This window comes from Mauremys mutica, chromosome 1, assembly GCF_020497125.1.
Source record: "Mauremys mutica isolate MM-2020 ecotype Southern chromosome 1, ASM2049712v1, whole genome shotgun sequence".
NCBI classification, from domain to species: domain Eukaryota; kingdom Metazoa; phylum Chordata; order Testudines; family Geoemydidae; genus Mauremys; species Mauremys mutica.
In genome coordinates, this window is record NC_059072.1 from 94,445,236 (window position 1) to 94,468,653 (window position 23,418).

General features: G+C 50.3%; 2 protein-coding genes across 14 annotated transcripts in view; one reads left to right on the forward strand and one right to left on the reverse strand.

Moving 5' to 3' along the window:
• Nucleotides 1-5: 5 nt before the first annotated feature.
• On the reverse strand, nt 6-6,701 carry CBY1 (chibby family member 1, beta catenin antagonist). Of its 3 annotated transcripts, none has more exons than XM_044985365.1 (5): nt 6,428-6,701; nt 3,670-3,789; nt 2,938-3,043; nt 2,736-2,851; nt 6-857 (listed from the first exon to the last, which is right to left on the reverse strand). In XM_044985365.1, exons 1-5 carry the CDS (start codon nt 6,479-6,481, stop codon nt 777-779), a joined length of 477 nt encoding a protein of 158 aa, XP_044841300.1. In that variant the 5' UTR covers nt 6,482-6,701; the 3' UTR covers nt 6-776. The 3 variants fall into 3 exon arrangements, with proteins under 3 accessions (XP_044841300.1, XP_044841318.1, XP_044841310.1); XM_044985383.1 differs by lacking the exon at nt 6,428-6,701 and adding an exon at nt 6,134-6,226; XM_044985375.1 differs by lacking the exon at nt 6,428-6,701 and adding an exon at nt 5,609-5,787.
• Nucleotides 6,402-23,418, forward strand: part of FAM227A (family with sequence similarity 227 member A) — a 62,283-nt gene continuing 45,266 nt past the window's right edge. For 2 of the 11 annotated variants that reach the window (XM_044985312.1, XM_044985339.1), the window contains exons 1-5: nt 6,886-7,064; nt 8,661-8,812; nt 11,043-11,128; nt 13,430-13,520; nt 17,710-17,813. In XM_044985312.1, coding sequence (XP_044841247.1) covers nt 8,689-8,812; nt 11,043-11,128; nt 13,430-13,520; nt 17,710-17,813 — 405 coding nt within the window. In that variant the 5' untranslated portion in view covers nt 6,886-7,064; nt 8,661-8,688. Of the gene's footprint in view, nt 6,555-6,704; nt 6,831-6,857; nt 7,065-7,594; nt 7,716-8,660; nt 8,813-11,042; nt 11,129-13,429; nt 13,521-17,709; nt 17,814-23,418 lie in introns of those variants that run through there. The other 9 variants (XM_044985266.1, XM_044985322.1, XM_044985273.1 and 6 more) reach the window with 8 other exon arrangements.

Sequence of the window (23,418 nt, forward strand, 5' to 3'; positions counted from 1 at the left end):
ACAAATGTGATTTGTCTTAATTTTATAAAAAAAAAATTAATTTGTTTTCATTTTATACAAATGTAAGAAACACTCAGGAGAACAAAATTCCAGAAACACACCTGCCAACAGCAGGAAGCAGAGTTAATGGTTTGCACAAAAATAATAATAAATATCTGAAAATGAAAAGACTATTTTAGTTTAGGATGTTATTTGATTTTTAGAACAGGAGTCGGGGAAGGGCCAATCTGAAGCTTGTGAGATATTAGTAAGGAAACCCATACAGAATCTGCAAACCAGAGACACTAAGGCCATGCACATATACAAAGGCATCTTCCCTACCATCCACTCACAAATACTCCTCTGCTCACAGTATAGAAAGGACTCTTGCCCAGAACTCCTTGAGAAAACAGATTATCAACATGTGCTTCCATCAATGGCTCTGTGCCTTAGGTGGCAGGTCTATAGAGGAAAAGAAGTGAGGAGTGATCTGGGAGAAACAGATGTTCATCACTACAGAACATGTCCTACGGGAACTTATTAAGAGCATTGCAGCAGCTCTATGGAGTAGTATAGTAGATCCTTCTGATTGGAGGCTCCATTAACATTTCAAGCCTGGGAACTTGGCTACCTATCCAGTGGACTGTAGTATCACCATGTGCTACCAAGACAATGAAGCTGCCCCAGCCAGGCTTTAGGAGCCCTTCAGCTTTAGGAGCCTTGCTTGCATGGGTGATGGAGATTTCAAACCAAATTCTCTTGCTTGCCCATCCCCTAACCCCGTTTCTTGCTGCTGTTCACTTCCTCCTCCGGCTGTGACTCTTCAGGTCCTCCAGCTCCTTCTCCATCAGATGGGACTCAGCTGTAGTCTCAGACAGCTGCAACCAAGAGCAGGCAAGAATAAGAGTAAGAATAATCCCTCACATCCCCATGGAGTATTGTTTTTATAAGACATACACCAGAACAAGGAAAGTACTATCTAACTCATATCTCTGAAGTCCTTTACACCCAGCAGGACCCCTAAGCACTTTACAGACATACACCACAGGTACACAGGCACCTTTGGGGTAGAACTCAGCAGGTTCTGAGTCGGTAACACACTACACAACAGCTTTAGGAAGAAGTGAGAAAGAGTTTCCCCAATTAATACTTTGGATTTCACAGCATACTGTGTCCAAATACCTTGCAGAGATTTACAAATGTGAATGAATTAGCTTTCACCCATGTGAGGTAGAGAAATATCACTCTCATTTTACAGAGAGGGAAACTGAGAGACAAAGGTTCACTGAGTTGCCCAAGGCCACCCAGAAACACTATGGAGAGCACAGATTTCCTGACTGTGCTTTAACCGCAACAACATCTTTCCAACTGAAACTGCAGAAAGAATTTAGGGAAGGAGAATGTAATTACCCAAATTGCTATTTCGTCAGGATGACATAGTGCAGGGGTGGCCAAATCGCAGCTCTTTTACAGTTAAAGTGCAGCTCACAGAGCCCCCCACAACACCCTCATTCTCCACCTACCAGATGGTGGGGGAGGGGCCTTGGGGCTTCTGCTAGAGACAACTGGTGCCTGAGAGCAGGGGGGGGTCACAATTTAAAGGTTCACCCCCCTCCCAACAGCTCGAGTCACGCCCTCCCAGGCACGCCTCTCTCTTAACCTAAGGGGTTCTCCCTGAAACTCCCAGCTGTTTGCCACTGCCTCTCTCCACGGCTGCAGCTCCCAGCTTGCCAGCTCCAGCAGCTGCGGTGCAGGGAGAGGGCCCGGTGGCACCATGTGACCGAGCGGGGTCAGCAAATCCTAGCAAAGATCTGGAGGGAGGGGATGTGACCCCACGTACCCCACTCCTGCGCATTGCCTCTGGCTTCTGTCCAGCAGGAAGGAGTCGTCTCGGGGCTTCAACACCATGGGGTGCACCTGCTAGGGCTTGGGGCTTCAACAGGACCGGGCTGAAGTCCTGAGACCCCCCTCTCTGCAGGGCAGAAGCCGCTAGCCCCATCATCCCACCGCAGGGCTGAAGCCCCAAGCCCCAGCAGGCGCACGTCAGCTCTTGAACTTCTGAAGATTGTCTTACGTGACTCAGAAGCTCAGTAAATTTGGCCGCCCCTGACATAGTGGTTAACATTCTTACTTTGTTAAATAGTTACCATGTTTCACTCCAGGAGTGGCTGCATTTTTTTCATGGAAGCTGTGATCCTTGTGTATGGCTGTATTTCAGTTTATAATTGTCTTTGGGGTGAAAGACTATATGGAGATGAACGATCTTTTTCATTACTCTTGCAAAAAGGGAGGCCTTATGGAATCTAAGATCTTAAGCGACCATGAACAGTCAAGGTCTTCATTTCACTGACTGTGCGGAAGCCCAACAGTGACAAGCAGATGCTAGAAGGGAGATGAGAAGATACTAATATACAAATAGAAAGTGGAAAACACTCAAGGTATGGGGGAAGTCTTCCCATATCATCCAGATGTTCAGGCCTTTCCTCTCAACTATGGTACTCACTGTAATCCAGCTCTTCTGCTGAAGGGACCTTGACCTTCTCCTTCTCTTGGGGAGGAAGTGGATGAGGTCAGTTTTCACTCTTGCACAATCACTACCGTTGTTAAGTGTGTCTAACAGCGGGGTAGGGCTCAGTGTGAAGGGGGGCAGTGACACAGGCAATTAGGATCTGTGTTTTTGGGATGACCCAAAGCTCTTCACTCTGTCTCAGGGGCATTTCTGGTCACTTCAGAGAGGTGAATCTCCCCATCCTCACCATGTCCAGCAGGATATCCACTTTCAGACGCAGGAGATTGTTTTCTTCCTCCAACTGCTGGTTCCGCTTGCGCAGGCGCTGTGTCTCCCTGCGATCCCCACTGCTGCTCCCTGACTCTAAAGGAGAGACAGGCCAAAGTTATAATCATCAGTTATAATCACCACAACCCTCCCAGACCAAAGCAACAGGAGCAGCTCCTCACCTGCTATCCATTGGCCATTCTCAAACTTCAGACTCTGTCCAGTGAGGTTCATGTTGGGAGTGCCATAGTCCAGGCCCAGCTCAATTTCACGGGTCGATCTGTCCAGCTGCAGAAAAAATTCAATGTTTTCTAGAATTTTCATTTTTTCTCTCCATATTTTCCCTCTCACCTTCACTTTTCCTAAAGTGACTGGCATTCTTGTGAAAGGTGCTGTACCAGTGGCCATAGAATCTGATGTCCTATTAACATTGCACATGCTTCTGCAGTACAAGCTTCTGTCTCTCACACACCTATACAGACTCTCCTTCCAACATATGTCACCCTTGAACTAAAAGAGCTATCTTAAGGCACATGAGGGGAGTTCATTCTCCGGGGCCTACTTTATCTTTGGTGCCAACTGTAAGGAAAGCCCCTGCCCCACTGGGGTTGGTATTAAAAGCACACATTAGAAGTTTCAGGTGCAGTGAATCCGGCTTCTGCATGAAGATGGAGTGAAGTATGCCACTAACTAAACATTCCACTTCTGCTCTCATTATCCAGCCATCAGTAAGCAGTCACAACTCTGGACCAGAAGAGGAAGAAGAAACAGATGGGAATATGAGATAGGAGGGGTGTGGGGGGGAAGTGTCTAATATTGTAACAACTCTCATGCCAAAGTAACATTTCTAAGGCAGACCACCTGCCCCTTGTTATTAAAGGCTTGATAGAAGATCCCTCGAACCCAGCACTTACCGAGTGCAGGTTGGAGAGAGAGGCTGATTTCCTTGGGGGGGTTTTCTTTGGACTGAATATGTTCCCAAAGAGAGGCATGGCTTTCCAATCTCCAAGCCTGCTCACTTCTGCTGCCTTGCCCTATTTTCCAGATACAAGGACAAAACAGAGAAAAAAAAACCTCAGACATTTCTCATCTATCCAACCTCACACCACAGGATGATTCCCTATGGAATATTTAGGATTTCCAGTTTGTTGGTTCCAATTTTCAGTATTTATGCTTAAACAAATTATGGCCTTTAAAAAAGTAAAATGATAGGATATATTTAAAATCACTGTTTAACTCTTCTTAAAACCTAGGGATGAGCCCTCAGTGAGCGAGAATCTTTTAGGCTCTCTCTGGAAAGAGTCTTCCTGAGTGTACATATTGTAATTTTAGAGTATTTTCAGTTACTATTTTATAGAAACCTACTGGTTTCCTCAAATATTTGATCAGCTGGGGATTTTATCGATTTTAGTCAGTTGTACTCTAAAACCAGAAACCCCAAGTACATTTTCAGAGTTTTGTTCAATCCCACTTTAAAAAGAACAAAGCTTCTATATGAAGCATTCACCCCAGAATAGCCTCATCTGCCTGTAGTAAGAGTCCGTTTAAGGGGATGTCTTCCCTGCATGGTTAACCCAGCCTCTTACTTGAGTTTTAGTCCTAAACCCCGTACTGTCACCACACAAAAACCTTTGACCTGCTTTTGGAGTGGCTTTGAATCCAGATTTGCTTGCCTGGCTGGGGGTTAGAGCTTGGATTCTGCTTTAACACAGGCTGTGACACACCCACTTTTCAGTGTGAATGCAAACTGTAACCCAGGTTACATAATTTAGGTACTACTAATCCTTCAGTGCCTTCCCGCAATTCCCCAGGATTGGATTTTCTTTACCTTCTATGCAGGGGCAGAGATTGGGGAGAGCAGGGGGAGCATTGCCCCTCCAACCAGAGACAACATGGAGTCACATTACATCTCTCCTCTCCCCTCACCCCCCCCCCCAGATTTCTGTCTTCCATTTAGCATAATGATTTGCAAACTATGTGGCACATCCCCCTGCCCCACAGTTTGAAAACTGTCACCTCCTGCCAGGAGCTTTCAGATTTGAAGCTGATGGGAGCCGCCCAGCCTGCTCAGGCCCCTGGCTCTCCACACTGGGGGAGCCAGGGTGGTAGCTGGCTGCCCCTGCAAAGCCAGGCACTCCCTAGGCAGGGCGGGCAGCACAGCTCTCAGCTGCGCTTTGATGCGCTCTTGCCTCTTACCCAAAGGAGCTCCCTGAGGTGCTTGCTCGCCACTGCCCTGGCTCCTCAGGAGCAGCAGCGGATCCAGGAGCACTTCAGGGAGCATCTCGTGGCAGCCGGGCTCCGCAGGCAAGGACCAGCTCTAGGGGGGGTTCTTGGTTAGTGCCAGGCTCCTTCAGGACAGAGGCAAGAGTGCATCAAGGCACAGCTTGGAGCTGTGCCACCCACCCTGCCTGGGGAGCGCCTGGCCGTGCAGAGGCAGCCCGGCTCGGGAAGCAGGGCAGGGAGGGCTGCTGGGCTTCCAGCCAGTACCCTGGCTCCCTCAGTGTGGAGAGCCAGGGCCCCAAGCAGTTCCCACCAGCTTCTCATCCGCTGGCTCCTGGCAGGAGGCGACAGTTTTCAAACTGTGGGTCACTTCCTCCTAGGAGGGCATGCCACAGAGTTAGAAAACCTCTGTGCTAAATGGAAGCCTGAAATTGGGGGGGAGGGGCATATGACCCTGCATGCTCCCCCACATGCTGCTCCTGCTTCCCTGGGGCCTGGGACCCTGCATGTCCATTCCTCCCATGTCACCTATGGGGGGCATGTGACTCTGTGTTCCCCACCCCCCCAAATATAGAAGCCAAACTACATCTATTCTTCTATGTACTCTCTTTTCCTGCACCAGAATTCACCTACCAGTTTATGTACACTGGTTCAGTGTTTATAGCCCACGTTTCATGGGGCCTGCAGAGTCCCAGACTGGAAGTGCTTTGGTTTGCGAACACTTCCCCCAGGGGTCCAGGAAGGACAGACAGGCTCTTCCACAACATACCACCAAACGACTCCTTGAACAGCTCCACTTACTGCAGTGCTAAACCCCCTGGCTGGGATACGCCCCCAGAAATCCTCCCACCTAACCCAGGTTACTGCAGTGCCACTGTGGATGTGGCTACAAGGGTGACAGCTGAGTAGGGCTCAGCAGAGTGGACGGTCACGTATGGGCTTGGCTAGCCCAGGTTCCCAGATCCGGGCTAACTCAGCAGTGAAGCCGCAGCCCTGACCCACTTCTCCCTTTGGAACCCCTGCGGCGGGGCAGCAGCTCCCTCGGGGAGGCCTCAATGTGCCTCTGTGTCTCCGCAGAGGGCAGGTCACCCAGGAGCCTGCAGCGCCCTCCCCATGACACCCGCTTCCTCCTTCCCTTGGGATCTGGTCACCACCTGCCTGGCTGGGGCTGCTGCACCCGTCCGGCCGCCCAGGCCCCGGCGGGGGCTTATCCCACGGGGTGTCCCTGGCTCCCCCTCACGGCTGGGCAGCGCGGGCTGCGGCTGGGCGGGCGCGAAGCCACCGGCTGCCCAGCCACGCCCGGCGACACGTGTACGTGGCGGGGGGGATATTGGGGTGTCAGTGGAGATTGTGGACATTGTCTCTTTAAATCAAAAACGAGGCTGAAACATCCGGGTCTCCCCGAGCCTTCTAGTACCCGCGCGGCGGGAAAGCGCATCATCCCCACCTCACCTGCACCAAGCGTCTCACTCTGCCTTGTTGCCCACCGCTGGCCGCCTTGCGCATGCGTATCTGACGCCTTCGAAGTCCGCAGCTGTTTGCGGCGGGGGAAACGGTCCGTACCACCTTGATGGAAGAGGTTAGGACGCTACCACTGGGGAGAGGGGAAGGCCGGGAACCGGTAGAACGTTATTCTGTATAAGGGCATGCGTTAAAGTACATCCTCTCCCCAGGGATGTGCTCATGAATGGAACGATCCGTGTTCAGCGCCCCTGAGAGAATTCAGGGATATGAACCGGTATCAGATGTCAGACCTTCCCCCCCCCGCTTCCCCAGCCCGGAATGGTAGTGTCGGATTCGCGAACTGTCACGCGGGGGGAGACGCTGAAGCTAGACAGTACCATGGAAGAGGGAGGTGAGTGCGAGCCAACGGCATTTCTCGCTCTACCTCACCTCGAGTCCCTTGTCTCCCTCCTCCCCCCCCCACACCCAGTGGGAGCGGTCGCTGCCTTCGGAGTGCGGAGGAGAATGGTTTGCGCCGCAGGGTTGCCATGGTGACAGAGGGACGCCGAGCGAGGCAAGGTATAATGAGCCCTCGCAGGAGGCTTCCCCCGCCTGGCGCCTCCTGGGGGCTCGCGCAAGCGCTCAGGTGAGCCGTGCGCGCGCAGCACCCCCGGCAGCCTCCTGGGCGGCCGCGGGGCGGGGCTCGCTCCCACCCACCCGGGCTGTGTCCGCGCCCGACTCCCCCCCGGGGGTTCAGCCGCCTCCGTGCGAAGCCGGAGGGTGACGCTGCGCCCCCCAGCGGCGCCAGGAGGCGCTCGGAGCCCGGGCGGGGCTGGCGGCGGGGTTACAAATCCCGCCTGGGCTGAGGCTCGGCGCTACAGCCGGGGGAGGGGGGAGGGGGGGCGGGGGGGCGGGGCCGCCTGTAGGAGCCTTTGGAGCCTCCCAGCGCCAGGGGCTGACCTGGCAACGCGGCAGCCCGAGGGCCCCGTTCGGTTCCGGCGGCCTGTCCCGGGCTGCCGATGGGCGAGGGAGGAGGCGCTACCCCAGTGCCACCGTGGGGCCCGCGTGTATTGCTGCTGCTGCTGCTGCCCGGCGCGGTGCCTGGGCCGGGTCATTTCTCCCCTGCTGGGGCACCCGCGTGTGACAGCCCCAGTCTGGCAAACAGCGGCGGGGGTGAGACTTGTGACACAACCAACCCTGCCACGTCCTAGTCACTTCCCAAGAAGAGGCGCTTTTGAGGCGCTGTGGTGGTGCAGCCCTGTTGGTCCCAGGGTGTGTGAGACACAAGGTGGGCGAGGTAAGAGCTTGTATTGGCTCAACTTCTGAGGGTGAAAGAGGAGACAAGCTTTCCCGCTGGCTCCTCTTGAGACCTTCAGCTCTGGTGTTGATCAAAAGCTCCTCTTCTCTTTCATCAGTAGAAGTTGGTCCAGTAAAAGATATTCTCACTCACCTTGTCCCTCTTTTAAGGAAACTCATTTCATCAGGCCAGAGGGCCACTTCTCCACCCTTTTCTCCTAACCAGCTGCTTTTCCAGATTCTCAAATGGGAATTATCTTGGTTGATATTTTCATAGAGGAACTTTTGACAGGACTGTTTGCTGCTCACTAGCTGGAGGAATGCCCAGACATCTCACATCATACCCTAAAAATGCTACCAAACCCTGATAGTTTAATATCCCCCTCCCTCTTTACTCCAAAGTTTCTCTGATGTTCCACACATTTCCCATTTATTATTATTTATTATAGTGTTATAGGTGTGTAAGGCACTGTACAAGTAAAGTGTATAACAAGGTGCCTTTTATAATTTTAACCCCAAGGAAATTACAGTTAAAATTATAAAAGTAATACAAATAAATACAGTGTATATATCAGGGAGAAAACAAGGGGTCACAAAACAAGTGTCATCTGGAAACATCTGAGCTTGCTGAATCCTTACTTATGCCTTAAACATAGCCTGGCTGTTTGTTTCTATTGTTATGGGGAGAATCATCCTCCGACAACCTTCTCCCACTCATCTGAGCCCCACAAATCTCCTGACCTTTCCATGGGAGGTGCAGTGTCCTCACTGCCTATGGCAATGAAGAATTATCAAGAGGGATCTCATTACGAACCCACAAAATCCAGCAATGTTTATCAAAGGGCATTTGGTTTTGAAGGCAGTAAAGTGGGAGAGAGGAAGAAGAAAAGAAGAGGTTCTATAAAAATATTTTTGTAATGGAAATGTTTTGTCCCCACTTTGCTAGGAATTAGTTTATATTTTGCACTGGAAACATGGCAGCCTTGCATACTTCACCCATGAACCCATTCCAAGAATTTATGGGGTTATTGCCCCTGCAACAAGCAAAGGAGACTGAGAAGTTGGACATGCAGCAGAGCCTAAATGAGAAACCTTCATGTATCTTCTGCCAGTGAACAATCAATGCTAGAAAGTCACATACTGTGTTGCTTATGTAGGCCAAGCTGTACGCCCAGATAGGCACCTTGTGCTTCCACTCCAGCCAAGCCCCTTGCCTGCATCCCCGACGATGGGCAGAACTCTGTTGATTTTGATAAACGGTGGAAATCAAGCTTTTGGGGTTTCTAAAATCAGTCTTTTTTTTGTTTTTTGGTTTCTGATTTTCATCAACATCAACAGGGTGTTCTGTTCAGTGTCTGGGGGTGGCAGCTAAGGGCTCCACTAACCCTAACTGGACTCTAATGATGAGGTCACCATCTCACCCTATATCCTCAGTGACTAAATAGGGATTTTAATGGAAATCAGGCTTTTCTAAGTTTCTGATTTTCACCAAAATCAATAGGGTTCTGCCCATTGATACCTGGTGTGATTTGCAACAATGATCATGTTACAGACACACAAATAAATGCCATTAAGTTGAGTGTGAGGGGTTGCTTCACTTGGCCAACTAAACATAACTTACCATGGTTTGGGCTGTTCTAATAAGGGCATGATGCTGAGATTTCAGCAGTTAAGAACTGCTCAGATGCAGGAGAGGGGAGAGGTAAGACTTCATTTGTTTCATCAGCACTTGGTCTGTAATAGCCCAAACTTGTTGACTGTCAGTAAATGGTTAGGGAGATTTTGCTGTTATATTTCTTGATGACTGGCTGATGTATTGTGCTGTGAAGGTTATTGTGGCATCACCCAGGGTACACTCTAGACTGTTCAACAGCTGTGTCACCTCAATTCAACAATCAGAGGTGCCTTTACACTGCTTTGCTGGGAGAACAACCACTCCTGGTCAGTTCACATACAGCATCTAGCATGCAAAATCACTCCCAGCTGAATTACATTAATGCTTTGACCAGCCACTCATGAATTCCATACAGGCTGATACCAGCAAACTCCCAGTCCCAGACCTTCTCCCAGAAATGTGTGTTATACTGCCCAGCTCTCTACTGGATGATGCAACCTCATATAAAGTCTGTCAATTCATCAGTGGAAAATGATATGCACAAACCTTGTTATCTCAAGCGGAGGTTCCCAAACACTTCAATCCAAACACACTGGTTTAGACAAAACAAAATAAGTTTATTAACTACAGAAAGATAGATTAAGTGATTACAAGTAAAGAGGCATAAAAGTCAGAATTGGTCATAAAGAAAATAAAAAGATAAAATGCAAACTAGTATGTAACTTACCAAGCTGCATAGATTCAAAGCAAAGGTTTTTCTCATCACTTGCTCTTTGTAGTCTTTAATGGCTGAAAGCTTTTAGGCCTCCCCCAGTTCAGTGTCTCTTCAGGCATTGTTGCTGCCATGAGCAGAGGAGTAGAGTAGAGAGGTAATTTGCATGTGTTCTCTGTTCTTACACCACTCCCTTCTCTTTGAGGGTTATCTCCAGCTGGGGTTCAGATGTTAGCCGGTCTGTTTACATGTTCTATTGTCAATATGTAAAGTTCTTCCCTACATCTTTCTCCTGCCAAAGAATGGCCATTTAACTAGGCGATGGTCCACTTGACTTTGTTGACTCCACGCTAAGGTGTTGGTTTGTCTTGTGTTTCTGATGAACTGATTTGTGCCTGCTTTTCTAAATTCGGATAATTTTACAGCAACATAATACAGTAGAATCTTATAACTTTTTACATACAATTTTGCCACACATCTTACCAGGACAATAATGTTCAGCACATTGAATTTTTGGAATGATATCCCACAAGGCATACTTAGTACAAAATTTATCATGGTCTTGTAAAAAGGGTGAACATGGGGTACAGACTTTATTTATTGGTATGGAATGTATTTTAATGGATCGCAGGGTGTCTAGAGCCTATGAGAAGCATCTCTTTGAGGCAAAATCAAAATATATATTCCTTTCCTTTTAATTTTTCAAGGGCTCCCCAATTTGCCAAACATTTTGTTGGTAGTCCAAAGTCTGCATCTCCACTGTACGGATACCAGTTGCAATGGGTTTGGAGGCTTTTCTGAAAGATTTGGATTGTGTACTTAGTGAGATGAGTCAGGGCTGGAGAGACAGGGGAAAACAAGTGCAAAGAGAGAAAATATGGAAGAGAAATAGCAGCAAAGAGAGAAAGTATCAGAAAAAGAGTAGCAGCATGATTTTTGTGTGGTTTGTTACACCTATTAATATTCTCCAAAGAGGTTCCTTAACATAAATACTGTCTCAGTGTGCCCAATTGGCAGTATGCAGAAAGTGAACCAGAAAATTGCACATTTGCGACTGGAGCTGGAAAAATTCCACACTGATGACCTGGTGAGTAAAGACAGTTTGCTGCAGCGTATGCAAGGAAAAGCATAGATTTAGTACGCCTGGGGGAATTCTGTGCCACTGTGCACGCACATAATTAATGAGCCATGCATATTTTAATTTTTTTGTACAGAAAAAAGCTTCTGCAGAAAAGTGGCTGCAGTTCTGCCTTTTGCCCACTGGTGGGTGCTGTGGCAATAGAACACAGCAGCTGCTCCCAGACATCTAGGGAAGAGAGAGAGCCTTCTTCACAGCGTCTGTAGGGCCAGGTTAGGAGACAGGGACTATGTGGAGACAGACAGTGTGGGGCTGCTGGAGGGTCAGACAGGGACTCATAAGGGCTAGTGGGGGAGCAGGGCCTGCATTCCGGCTTTTTTTTGCTTCCGGTGGCAAAAGCTTAGAGTCAGCCCTGGCGGCAGCAGCAGCACATTGTGCACGGGGGGCGCCCTGGGGCCACTGCTGTTCAAGCCACGGAGGAGCAGTGCCCCTGGGCCAGGCAGGCTCTGAGTGGGGGACACTTGGGCTGGGGGCTGCCCCATGGGGCACAAGGAGCCCCCTGCAGGCACCGCAGGGCGGCCGCCCCACCCCAGCACTGCAGCTGGGGCTGGGCGAAGCAGCCTGAGCTGCCCAGGGACTGCAGCAGGGCGGCCAGAAGCAGCAGCGGGGCCATAGAGAGCGGGGCGCTGCCGGGCGGGGCCCGCGTCCCACTCTCTGGGGCTCCACTCCTTCTGGGGCTACCCTGCCCTGGCTCCTCAGCCCCCTACCGGGGTGGTCCTCTGGCTCTGCCCTCCTGGATCTTGGGTGGTCCTGGAGGCAGGACCCCTGGCAGGGACCCTGGGCTGAGGCCCGGCCTGGGAGCCTCGCTGCTTACCCTGACCCTGCCAGCGCCGGACGGGCTGGAGATGGGGGAGTGGGCAGATTCAGCACTGGTGGGGGAGGAGCCCAGAGCTGGGGTGCCAGGATGTGTGAGTGGAGGAGAGCACTGGTGGTGGTGGGGGCAGGGGGTATAGGCCCAAGGTTGGGGTGGGGGGCAGCCAAAATTTTTTTTGCTTGGGGTGGCAAAAAACCTAGAGCTGGCCCTGTGCGGGAGGACAGACTGGGGCAGGGGCTCAATGGGAGTGGAGGCTCAGGGTCACGGGGAAGGGAGGTGCAGAGCCATATGGTGATAGGGAGGGGGTGTGGGGCCACATAAGTACAGGGGAGTGGCTCAGTGGGGGCACAGGGGCAGGGGGTACAGGCCATGTGGGGATGGGGGAGTGGGTGTCAGAGTGGGGGTGGAGGGACACTTGCGCCTGACTGAGAGAGGCTAGGGGTCAGCCAGGATCTGCATGGGGGAAGTTCCCTAACAGTCCCTTGCTGCCCTCCTCCTCCCCCCGCCACTCCCCCGCAAAAAAAAATCTTCCATACTTTTCCTACCCATACTCAACAACCCTCCAAGTTCACACCCAGGCTGCTTCCCAGCAGTTATTTTCCCTCCCCCTCAGCTCCTCTGTTATCCTTGACTCGCCTCAGCCTTTGCACAGCTTCTGGGAAGTGCAGGAAATATGGTTCTGTATTGTAGTTTAAATTAATTATTACTCAGAGTTCTGTATTAATATGCCTAGTAAGGAATCAATTTGTCAAAAAACACTTTCTGAATCTTTTTTTGTTGTCTGTATTGTTACAGACATACTTGCTGGCAGTTATTTTGAAAAGAATGACCAAAAATAATTGAAACTGGATTATATTGTGTTATTTTGAAAAATAAAATATGCAGAATTTTGCAGAATCTGAAAATATTATTTGCAGAATCTTCTTTTTTGTTGCAGAATTTTTAATTTTTTGGCACAGAATTCCCCCAGGAGTAATTTAGGAGTGTCTCCTAATGGTACATTTGGGCAATGCATCATTCCAGCAGGGTAGATGTTGCAAAATAGTGGCCTCCTAACACTTCCGAGTAGAGTAGGTGCTGGAAATTACTGAGTCCTTTAAGGGCGGGGGGGGGGGAATTATAGGGAGGACACCCTCAAAATTACAACAGAATCTTGCAGTTTTGAATAGGCATTTTATGAATTAACTGGATTTTGTGTAGGTATGTATGTAGTAGGGAGAGGAAAGAGAATGGAAGAGCAATAGCAGGAAAGATAACAACAGAAAAAGGAAGCAGGAGAAAGATTTAATTGATTGTAGAATTATATTTCAGAACTGAAATCATTTGAGCTCAAATAGCTGCTTTAGGAGTCTGGGGTCCTTTTGTTCCCAAGCCCCAAAATTTAGTGTGGAATTAATCCCTAACACCAATTGCTGCTGTTTTTGTTATTGTTGAAGGTGATTGAGGACTTGGAATCATTAAAGAGAGACTCTGGACAGAAGAGCTTCAGAAGAGAGAAAAAGCACTTCAAGACATCCAGGGACAGAGGCACACATGCTTTCTAATTACATATCTTTGGGGTTGTTGTTGGGGAGATGAGTACAGCTTAAGGAGCTCCAGATCAGGACATTTCCTGCCAATGAATACTGGGGTATTAATGATCCCCCTTCCAGTGGAGTCCCATATTAGGACACTTCTTGCAAACTCCAGACTGAAATGCCATCGGCATCTCAAGCAGCTCACACCCTCCTTGAGTATTTGCCCTAGCAAAAAGTAATTTTACCATGTAATTTTTGAAATTCTGAATGTACAAATAGTGTGTGCCCTCATGTCCTGGAGACCACTCTAGATTCCTGATCAGGACTTTGAAACAAAGACACCTCTTGCAGAGAATCCATGACAGATTTTGAGCCCAGTGAATAATTGGGACAGGGTTTGGGGAGTTTAGGCCCTGAATCTGTGAATACTTATGCCCATGCTCAGGGCCAGCCTTTGGGGTAGGCTGTACGGGCCCTTGCCCAGAGCGGCCTGCCAAAGGGGGCGTCGTGCACAGGGTTTGGATTCCCACTTGACCTGCTGCCCAGAGGCCAGCTGGGCTGATGGAGGCGGCAGGGCAGGCAGGTGAGCAGCAGCGTAGGGGAGGGGGAGAGACTTGAGCTGCAGGGGGCAGTTGGACGGCCAGCCCTCAAGCCAGGTGACTCCTCTGGAGCAGGGATGTCCCTCCGCACTGCTCCACGTGTGCAGCCACTGCTGTTCCTGTCCCACCCACTCCCTTTGGACTGGAAGCATCCTCCTGTCTGCTCTGTGGGGGGTGAGGTAGAGGGGCTGATGGTGGGGTGTCCTCCTTCCCCCTATCCATGTACCTGATTTCCACTAAGCTGGGGTGACGGGATGGGGGAATCTGTGTGTGCTGCTGCCTCTCTGGGACCGGAGCTGCTGGCAGCTGCTTTTGTTTGAACAAGCCTAGTTCAGGCTCCTGACCCTGAATGCTTTCTTAAAGAGACAGCGCACTCCCTCCCTCAGGCACACACAGTCCCCTCAACACACACACACTTTCCTTCACACACTCCCCCCAACACATATACCACGGCTCCCTGCATCCAGGTCACTGCCCCACCTGGGCTGTGCTGAAGCATCAGGAGCTGCTGCTCTCCTGCCCTCCCCTTACACAGCCCGCAGGGAAAGTGACCTGGATGCAGGAAGCCCTGACATTGCTCCTTGCTCTCCTCCTCACAGCACCCTAGGGCTGCGGGGAGGAGGAGTAGCGGTCCAGTGGGGGAGCAAGCAGCAATGCCAGCTGCTTTATGCGTCCAGGCAGGGCTGCCCAGAGGATTCAGGGGGCCTGGGGCAAAGCGGGGGAGCGGACATAAAAAAAAAAAAAAAAGGCGCCACCCGCTGCAGCGCTTTTACTCACCGGGCGGCGCTCCAAGTCTGCAGCGGCGATGGGTCCTTCACTCATGCCGCGTCTTCAGCAGCACTGAAGGACCCGCTGCTGAAGACCCGGAGTGACTGAAGGGCTCGCTGCCGCCGAAGACCCGGACCACCGCCAGGTGAGTAAAAATTAAAAAGGCGCCTCTAGCTAGGGAAGGGATTCTCGGCCAGGGCTCGCGGGGCCTGGGGAAAATTGCCCCACTTGCGCGTCTGGTGGCCCTGCATCCAGGTCAGTTTCCCAATGTGGGTGCAGGAGGGGGATGCAAGGGTTAGAGACTCAGGAGGGGACAGGGGTTGGCGGGGCGGGGGTTGGGGTGAAGGAGGTATGCACAGGGGTTTGGGGCACAGGAGGGGCGGGGATGAAGGGGACATGGTGCAGGGGTTAGGGGCTCAGGAAGGAGGTGCAGGGGTTGGGGTGTTTCCAGTGAATTCCCATGGGGACAGTTCTTGGCTCTATGCTATTTAAAATTCTTGTAAATGACCTGGAAGAAAACATAAAATCACTGATAAAGTTTGCAGCTGACACAAAACTTGAGGGAGTGTTAAATAATGAAGAAGACATGTCACTGATTCAGAGCGATCTGCATCACTTGGTAAACTGAGTGCAAGCAAACAATATGGGTGTTAATATGGTTAACTATATACATCTAGGAACAAAGAATGCAGGCCACATTTATGGGATGGAGGACTCTATCTTGGGAACAGTGATTGAAAAAGATTTGGGAGTGATGGTGGGTAATCAGCTGAACACGAGCTCCAGTGTGACACAGTGGCCAAAAGAGCTAATGTGACCCTGGGATGCATAAACAGGAATCTCGAGTCAGAGTAGAGAGGTTATTTTACCTCTGTAATTGGCACAGGTGCTACCACTGCTGGAATACTGTGTTCACTTCTGGTGCCCACAATTCAAGAAGAATGTTGATAAATTGGAGAAGGTTAAGAGAAGAGACACAAGAATGATTAAAGGATTAAAAAAATCTCTTATAGTGATAGACTCAAGGAGCTCAATCTATTTATCTTAACAAAGAGAAGGCTACGGGGTGATTTGGTACAGTCTTTAAGTATCTACATGGGGAACAAATATTTGATAATGGGCTCTTCACTCTAGCAGAGAAAAGTGTTAATATGATCTAATGGCTGGAAGTTGAAGCTAGACAAATTCAGACTGCAAATCATAAATTTGTAATGGTGAGAATAATTAACCATTGGAACCAGTGATGAGCTTCCAAAATCTTAATAACCGGTTCCCTCCTCACCCCACAAGGGGGTTATGGCCCGCCACCCCTAGGACTCCTGCCCCATCCAACCCCCAGCGTTCCTTGACGCCCCCCCCCCCCGGGACCCTTGCCCTGTCCACCCCCCTTCCCTGTCCCCTGACTGCCCCCCGCCGCCCCATCCAACCCCTCCTCTCATTCCTGATGGCCCCCTGGGACCCCTGCCCCATCCAACCACCCCTTCCCCCTGTCCCCTGACCGCCCCTGGAACCCCTGCCCCTGACTGCCCCCTGCTGCCCCATCCACCCCCCTCCTTCCTGACTGCTCCCCCAGGACCCTTGCCCCCATTCAACCCCCCCCGTTCCCTGCCCTCTGACTGCCCCGCCCCCTATCCACTCCCCACCCCCGACCACCACCCCGAACTCCCCTGCCCTATCCAACCCCCGCCCTCCGCTCCCTGCCCCCTTACCATGCTGCGTGGAGGTGAGTGGCAGCACTACAGTCGCGCTGCTCGGCTGGAGCCGGTCCACACCACTGCTGCGCAGCGCCTGGAGCACCGAGTCAGGCCAAGCTCACAGCCCCCAGGCTTCCCGTGAATCTGCTGTTCACGCGGGAAGCCTGGGAGGGCTGAGAAGCAAGCGGCGGCTTCTTGAGCTGGGGCGGAGAGCGGTTCCCTTGTGCCCCCCCGCCCCCGGGTTACTTGCTGCAGCACAGGTGGCCCCCCTGCCCCAGTTCACCTCCGCTCCGTCTCTGCCTCCCTGGGCATGAGCACGAAGCCGCCGCCCCGCTTCTCCGCCCTCCCAGGCTTCCCGCACAAACAGCTGATTCGTGGGAAGTGGGGGGTGAGGGGGAGAAGCGGGGTGGAGCATTCAGGGGAGGAGGCGGAGCGGAGGTGAGCTGGGGCCAGGGAGTGGGGGGAGCTGGAGCACCCGCAGGGTTGGCGCCTAAGGTGCCACTTTTGGATAATGTGCTCAGGGGGAGCATCTGCTCCCCCCAGCTACGCTTCTGGGTCACTTCAACTTACTGATTGTTAAATTTAGAAGCCTGCGCAGGACAACCGGTTCTAAACTGGCTTCTAAATTTAACAACTGGTTCCCGCGAACCATCTCCAGCTCACCACTGATTGGAACAGTTTACCAAGGGTCATGGTGGATTCTCCATCACTGGCAATTTTTTAAGTCTAGATTGGATATTTTTCCTGCTCTAGGAATGATTTTGGGGAACTTCTATGGCCTGTGCTATACAGAAGGCCAGACTAGATGATCACAAAGGTCCCTTCTGGACCTGGAATCTATGAATCAGTAAAGAAATAAGAAAACACTTTGAAGCTGGGGAAATTGAGGCGGGGAGAGGTTAAATTACTTGTCCCAGGTCATGTAGGGTTTATGTGGCAGGGCCAGAGATAGAACCAAGATCTCCTGGCTACTAGTTCTGTGCCTTAACTACAAGGTTGTCTTCCCTTATATGTTGTTGGAAATGTAACTGTTCCTAGATCTATAATAGTGTTTCTTATTTGATATATAACCTGGATGTCATCATAATTATGCTCTTCAACCCCTCAGTAGTCTCATTCTTCTATCTTCTTGCTGCAGACAGAGATAGGAAGGAGATATGCCACTTTGCACAAAAGTATGAGCACTCTATGCATGCGTCAGACTTGGACCCACTCTCTCAGCCCAAGCTCACCTACAAGAAGGTAAGATCTCCTATGAGAAGGGACAGAATTCTTCCCCTCCCCTACATATATGCAACATCTCTTGGAAAGAGACAGAGTCCAATTCTCTAGATTGCTGGGAGAAATAATTGATGTTTGTTTTATTTTTGAGGTGGGTGCATAGGAATGTAGGAATTGCCTTATTGTGTCAGATCACTGGTCTGTCTAGTTCATTATCCCCCCCTCCTAACAAATTGGATCATATTACTGGTCCGTCCATTCCTGTATCCTCCTTCATTTCGTACCAGTTCCATAGATTGATTACACTGTATCCTCTGTAAAGGATTATTTCCTTTTGTTGATTCTAATTTTTACTGTCCTTCAATTTCACAAGTCTTGCTTGTGTTCTGTTTGGAACAGGTAACTGATCAGACCTTCCCCTTCTTATCACTAGGGCCAGGTCTACACTACAAACTGGTCAGTACAAAGTGTATTGGCATAAAGCCACCGCAGTTGGTATATTCACTTGTGACCATGCACACTTGTCTGCTTGCTTTGGCACTTTGTATACTCATCAAGCTTGCTCATCTCACTGCAAAGTGCAGTGCACGATTGGTAGGTGTCCTAGTGTGTCACGCACCACCAGTGCTTAATTTGTAATGAAAGAGGTGCTGGGGCTCAAGCAATTTTTTTACTTCCATAACCAAAGCGGCAAGCCTAGAGATGCCAGGGCTATGAACTGTCAAGCCTAGAGGTACAGGGCAAACCTTGGCACAAATTAAGCATTGTGCACCACCCTCTGGTGCAATGCGTTTTGGGGGATTTTTGCAATGTGTTATCGGGTAGAAATGAGTTACGCAGGGAATTCTGAGACTGTGAGGGTCAAGTTCCCATCATGCAGTTTTCTCCATCCCATAATGCCATCCCTATCCCATAATTTTCACGCCTTTTTTAAAACCCCACAAACCCATGCAGCACTTGTCCACCACCTCTGACAGAAACATGGCGCCCACACAGTTCTGCACTATTGTCATGAACATTGCAAACACAGAACAAATGACTCTTCCAGTAGTTGTAGAGCTGTAGGAAGTATCATAACAATGGGGGACATGACAGTTTATTTGAGGACAGATTGCTAAGGGACATAGCGAAAACTAATATAAGGTTGTTGGGATTCATGGATCAGCTGCAGCGTGTGAAGCGCTGCTTCTGGGCTTGAGAAATGAGCACTGCAGGTGGGATTGCATCGTAATGCAGATTTGTGGTGATGAGCAGTGGTTGTAGAACTTTCTGATGTAAAATCCACCTTCCAGGATCTGTGTGCTGATCTTGCTTCAGCCCACCCACACAGGACACAAAACTGAGACCTGCACTTACAGTTCAGAAGCGAGGGATGATCTCACTGTGGAAGCTTGCAGCTCCAGATTGCACTTGGTCAATGGGAAATCATTCTGGAGTTGTAAAATTCATAGTAGAGGCTGTTGTCATGCAACCGAGTAGGGCCATTAATCATATCCTGCTACACTGGACTGTGACTGTAGGCAGCGGCGGCTTCAGTCACCAGCACTGCAAGCACATGCCTGGGGCAGCAAGCCGCGAGTGGCACCCTGCCAGTCCCTGCGAAGGTGGCAGTCAGACAGCCTTTGGCGGCTTGCCTGCGGGAGGTCCGCCGGTCCCGTGGATTCGGTGGTGATTCGGCAGCGGGTACCCTTTTCTCCTCCTGACTCATGAAGCCATACATTGGCCAACTTGATAGCTCCAAAGAAAGATTCCCTCTTCCTTCCCTGAAAGGACTCCTGGGCATTTCTCCTGTCCACTCTTTCCTTCTCCAAGCTGTCTGCTATATTCGCTTTCCAGGCTGTCTTTTCATGGTCTGATGCAGCACTGGTTTGCATGATCTCACTGAACGTGTCCTCTGTAGTCTGCTTCTTTCTCCTCCTCATCAGGGACTGGTGTCCTGTGGGTGTGGAAGGGGCACTTCTCAGGGCTGTAACGGTAGCAGCTACAGATAAAAGATTATATTTACAGTCACAACAGAAAGTAAAACGTTTAGTTTCAGAACTCCCTTCCTTATGCCCATAAAAGTTTTAAAATCAGACATGCTTATTGACACTTCAGTCTTGGATCACCTCTGCACAGCACCACTCTCCAGCTGCAGCCAAGGTGAGTATGGCCTACCAGGAGTGGAGGTGAGGGAGGAGGGAATTGTTTGGTTGTGTAAAACAGGAAAATTTCAGCCCCTATTTCCATGGATAAAAGTACAGGGCAATGGCACTATTTGCCATAGGTGGTGGTGGTGATGATTTTAGCTGATATCTCACTCCTGAGGGTAAAACAGGCACAGAGAGCACAGCTGCTGCTGGGTCCTGCAGCCTCCTGAGTCCATATGCTGCTAGCCTGTTTACTGCAATGGTGCCTACTGTGGAGGAAGAAATCAAGCAGCCACCTCTAGAAACCTTCAGGAGAGGATTGCAGACCATCTCCATGAAAATTTCATCACGATCCCTCAGGAGGATACAAGGAACATCCTTATGTACATAAACAAATTGCTACACAGCCTGCCCACAGCCTGACAGGGAAAAGAAAAGCAGATACCAGCTCTGCCTCTAAGTTTTGTTGTACCTTTACCTCTTCTCCTGTTCATATCGTAGGAGTAAAACAACGAAAAGCAGAAACTTGTGTTCTGCTAACCTGAGGTTGAGCCTGGCGCCATCTTCACATTTATTCTTTTTAAGGGAGAATGCACGCACACATATATCTAAGGTTCTTTACCCTGGATCTGGCTTATCTGTGCTGAGCTGGCAGGAATGTCTAGACTGCAGTGGAGTCTCTAAAAGACCCTGGCTTACAGCATAGCAGAACCCGCTCACCCACATGTCCCTCCTCTTCCTTGCTGTCCACAGCAGGGGTCTCTCTCTTAGGTTCCACCAAGGAATCCATAGTGGTCTGAAGGATGCTGTTGGGGTCTCCACCAAGTATGGCATGGAGCTAGTTGTAAAACCAGCAGGTCTGGCTTGGCACCAGATTGTCTGTTGGCCTCCCTGGCCTTCCATAACGCCTGCCGCAGTTCCTTTGTTTTCATGTGGTACTGCTGCTGATCTCTGTTGTACCCTGTTGCCTGCATCCCCAGTGCAGTCTCTTTGTAGGTGTCCATGTTTATGTGAGTGGTCCATAGCTGTGCCTGCACAGTCTCTTCTCCCCAGAGGCCCAGGAGATCCACTGTCTCCTGTCTACTCCAGGCAGGAGTGTGTCTAGAGTGTAAAAGCAGCAAAGAGTCCTGTGGCACCTTATAGACTAACAGACGTATTGGAGCATGAGCTTTCGTGGGTGTAGACCAGGCTGAGGCCGCTCATCATTTTGGACTTATCAGTCAAGTCCCCTCTAACTTCTCGTCAAGCTAAATAACCTTCATTCATTCATGCCCGTCACCCCAACCGGGGTATGGGCCGCCAACCACAGATCTCCATAGTCTTCTATCCTGGGCCATTCGCTCTAGCTGGTTCCAGGTATAGCCCATTTTTTTGCTATCAACCTGAAGGTCGCGTCGCCAGGTATTTCTTGGGCGGCCTCTTTTCCGCTTGCCTTGGGGGTTCCACTGCAGTGCCTGTCTGGTGATGTTGGTTGGCTGCTTGCGTAGTGTATGTCCTATCCAGCCCCACCTTCTTCTAATTTCTTCCTCTGCTGGGAGTTGATGGGTCCTCTCCAAGAGGTGGATGTTACTGATGGTGTCTGGCCAGCGGATCTGGAGAATCCTTCTGAGGCAGCTATTAATGAAGGTCTGGATCTTCCTGGTGGTTGTTTTGGTTGTCCTCCAGGTTTCAGCTCCATACAGTAGGACTGATTTCACGTTGGAGTTGAACAGTCGAATCTTTATTGCCAAAGACAGCTCTCTGGAGCTCCAGATGTTCTTGAGCTGTAAGAAGGCTGCTCTTGCCTTACCAATCCTTACTTTGATGTCTGCGTCTGTGCCACCCTGCTGGTCGATGATGCTACCTAGGTAGGTGAAGGACTGCACTTCTTCCAGGGGGCTTCCATTCAGTGTGACTGGGTCGTTGCTGATGGAATTGATCCTAAGGATCTTGGTCTTGTCCTTGTGGATGTTGAGGCCAACCTGTGATGACGTGGCTGCCACTACGTTGGTCTTCTCTTGCATCTGCTGTTTACTGTGCGAAAGGAGTGCAAGGTCGTCGGCAAAGTCCAGGTCATCAAGCTGGGTCCACAATGACCATTGGATTCCATTCCTACGCTTGTAAGTGGATGTCTTCATAATCCAATCGATGACGAGAAGAAAGAGAAGTGGTGACAACAAGCATCCTTGTCTGACTCCGGTTCGCACCTGGAAGCTGTTTGTGAGCTGCCCTCCGTGGATCACTCTACAGTGTATGCCGTCGTATGAATTCTTGATCAGGTTGACCACCTTTGCTGGGATGCCATAGTGCCGAAGGAGCTTCCAGAGGGTCTCTCGATCCACGCTATCGAATGCTTTCTCATAGTCAACAAAGTTGATGTACAACGAGGAGTTCCACTCCATAGACTGCTCGACTATGATGCGGAGCGTTGCTATCTGGTCCGTGCATGATCTGTTCTGCCGGAAACCTGCCTGTTCATCTCGTAGCTGTGGATCGACGGCATCCTTCATTCTCTCTAAGAGGACTCGGTTGAAGACCTTCCCTGGCACCGACAGGAGTGTGATTCCTCTATAGTTGGCACAGTTGCTGAGGTCTCCTTTCTTGGGGATTTTGATGAGATATCCCTCTTTCCAGTCAGCCGGAATCACTTCTTCTTCCCATATCTTCTCAAAGAGGGGGTACAGCATTTCCACTGAAGCATCCAGGTCTGCTTTCAGGGCCTCTGCTGGGATATCGTCAGGTCCAGCCGCCTTCCTGTTCTTCATCATGGTGATGGCTTTTCTGATCTCGTCTCTGGTTGGTTTATCGCAATTGATTGGGAGGTCCTCGTTGGCTGGGTCGATGTCTGGTGGATTTGGTGGTGCTGGTCTGTTCAGGAGTTCCTCAAAGTGCTCCGCCCATCTGTTCATCTGTAGTTCTATTCCTGTTATAGACTTTCCCTGCTTGTCTTTAACGGGACGTTCTGGCTTGCTGAACTTTCCAGACAGTCGCTTGGTAGTATCGTACAGCTGTTTCATGTTACCGCTGTATTCTGCCTGCTCTGCTTCTGCTGCCAATCCATCCACATAATCTCTCTTGTCCTTCCTAATATTCCTCTTCACTGCTCTGTGGGCTTCAACATACTCTTTTTGAGCTTTGGCCTTTGCTGCTCTAGTCCTGCTGTTGTTGACTGCTGCCTTCTTCTTCTTTCTGTCTTCTATCTTTGTCAAGGACTCTGCTGTGATCCATTCTTTCTGCTGGTGTTTCTTAATTCCAAGCACTTCCTGGCATGCTGACCTAAGTGTGTCTCTCACTTTCTGCCATCTGTTGAGTACACTGTCTTCCTCTTCCTCAGACTGATCCTGTAGTACTGAAAACTTATTCTTCAGCGTCAATCCAAAATCTTCCTTGGTCTTGTGGTCCTTCAGAAGGTTGACGTTGTACTTCGCTCTTCTGTCTGACGCGTCTATCCAGTTCTTCTTCAGCTGCAGCTTCAATCTGGCCACCACTAAGTGATGGTCGGACGCCACGTCTGCTCC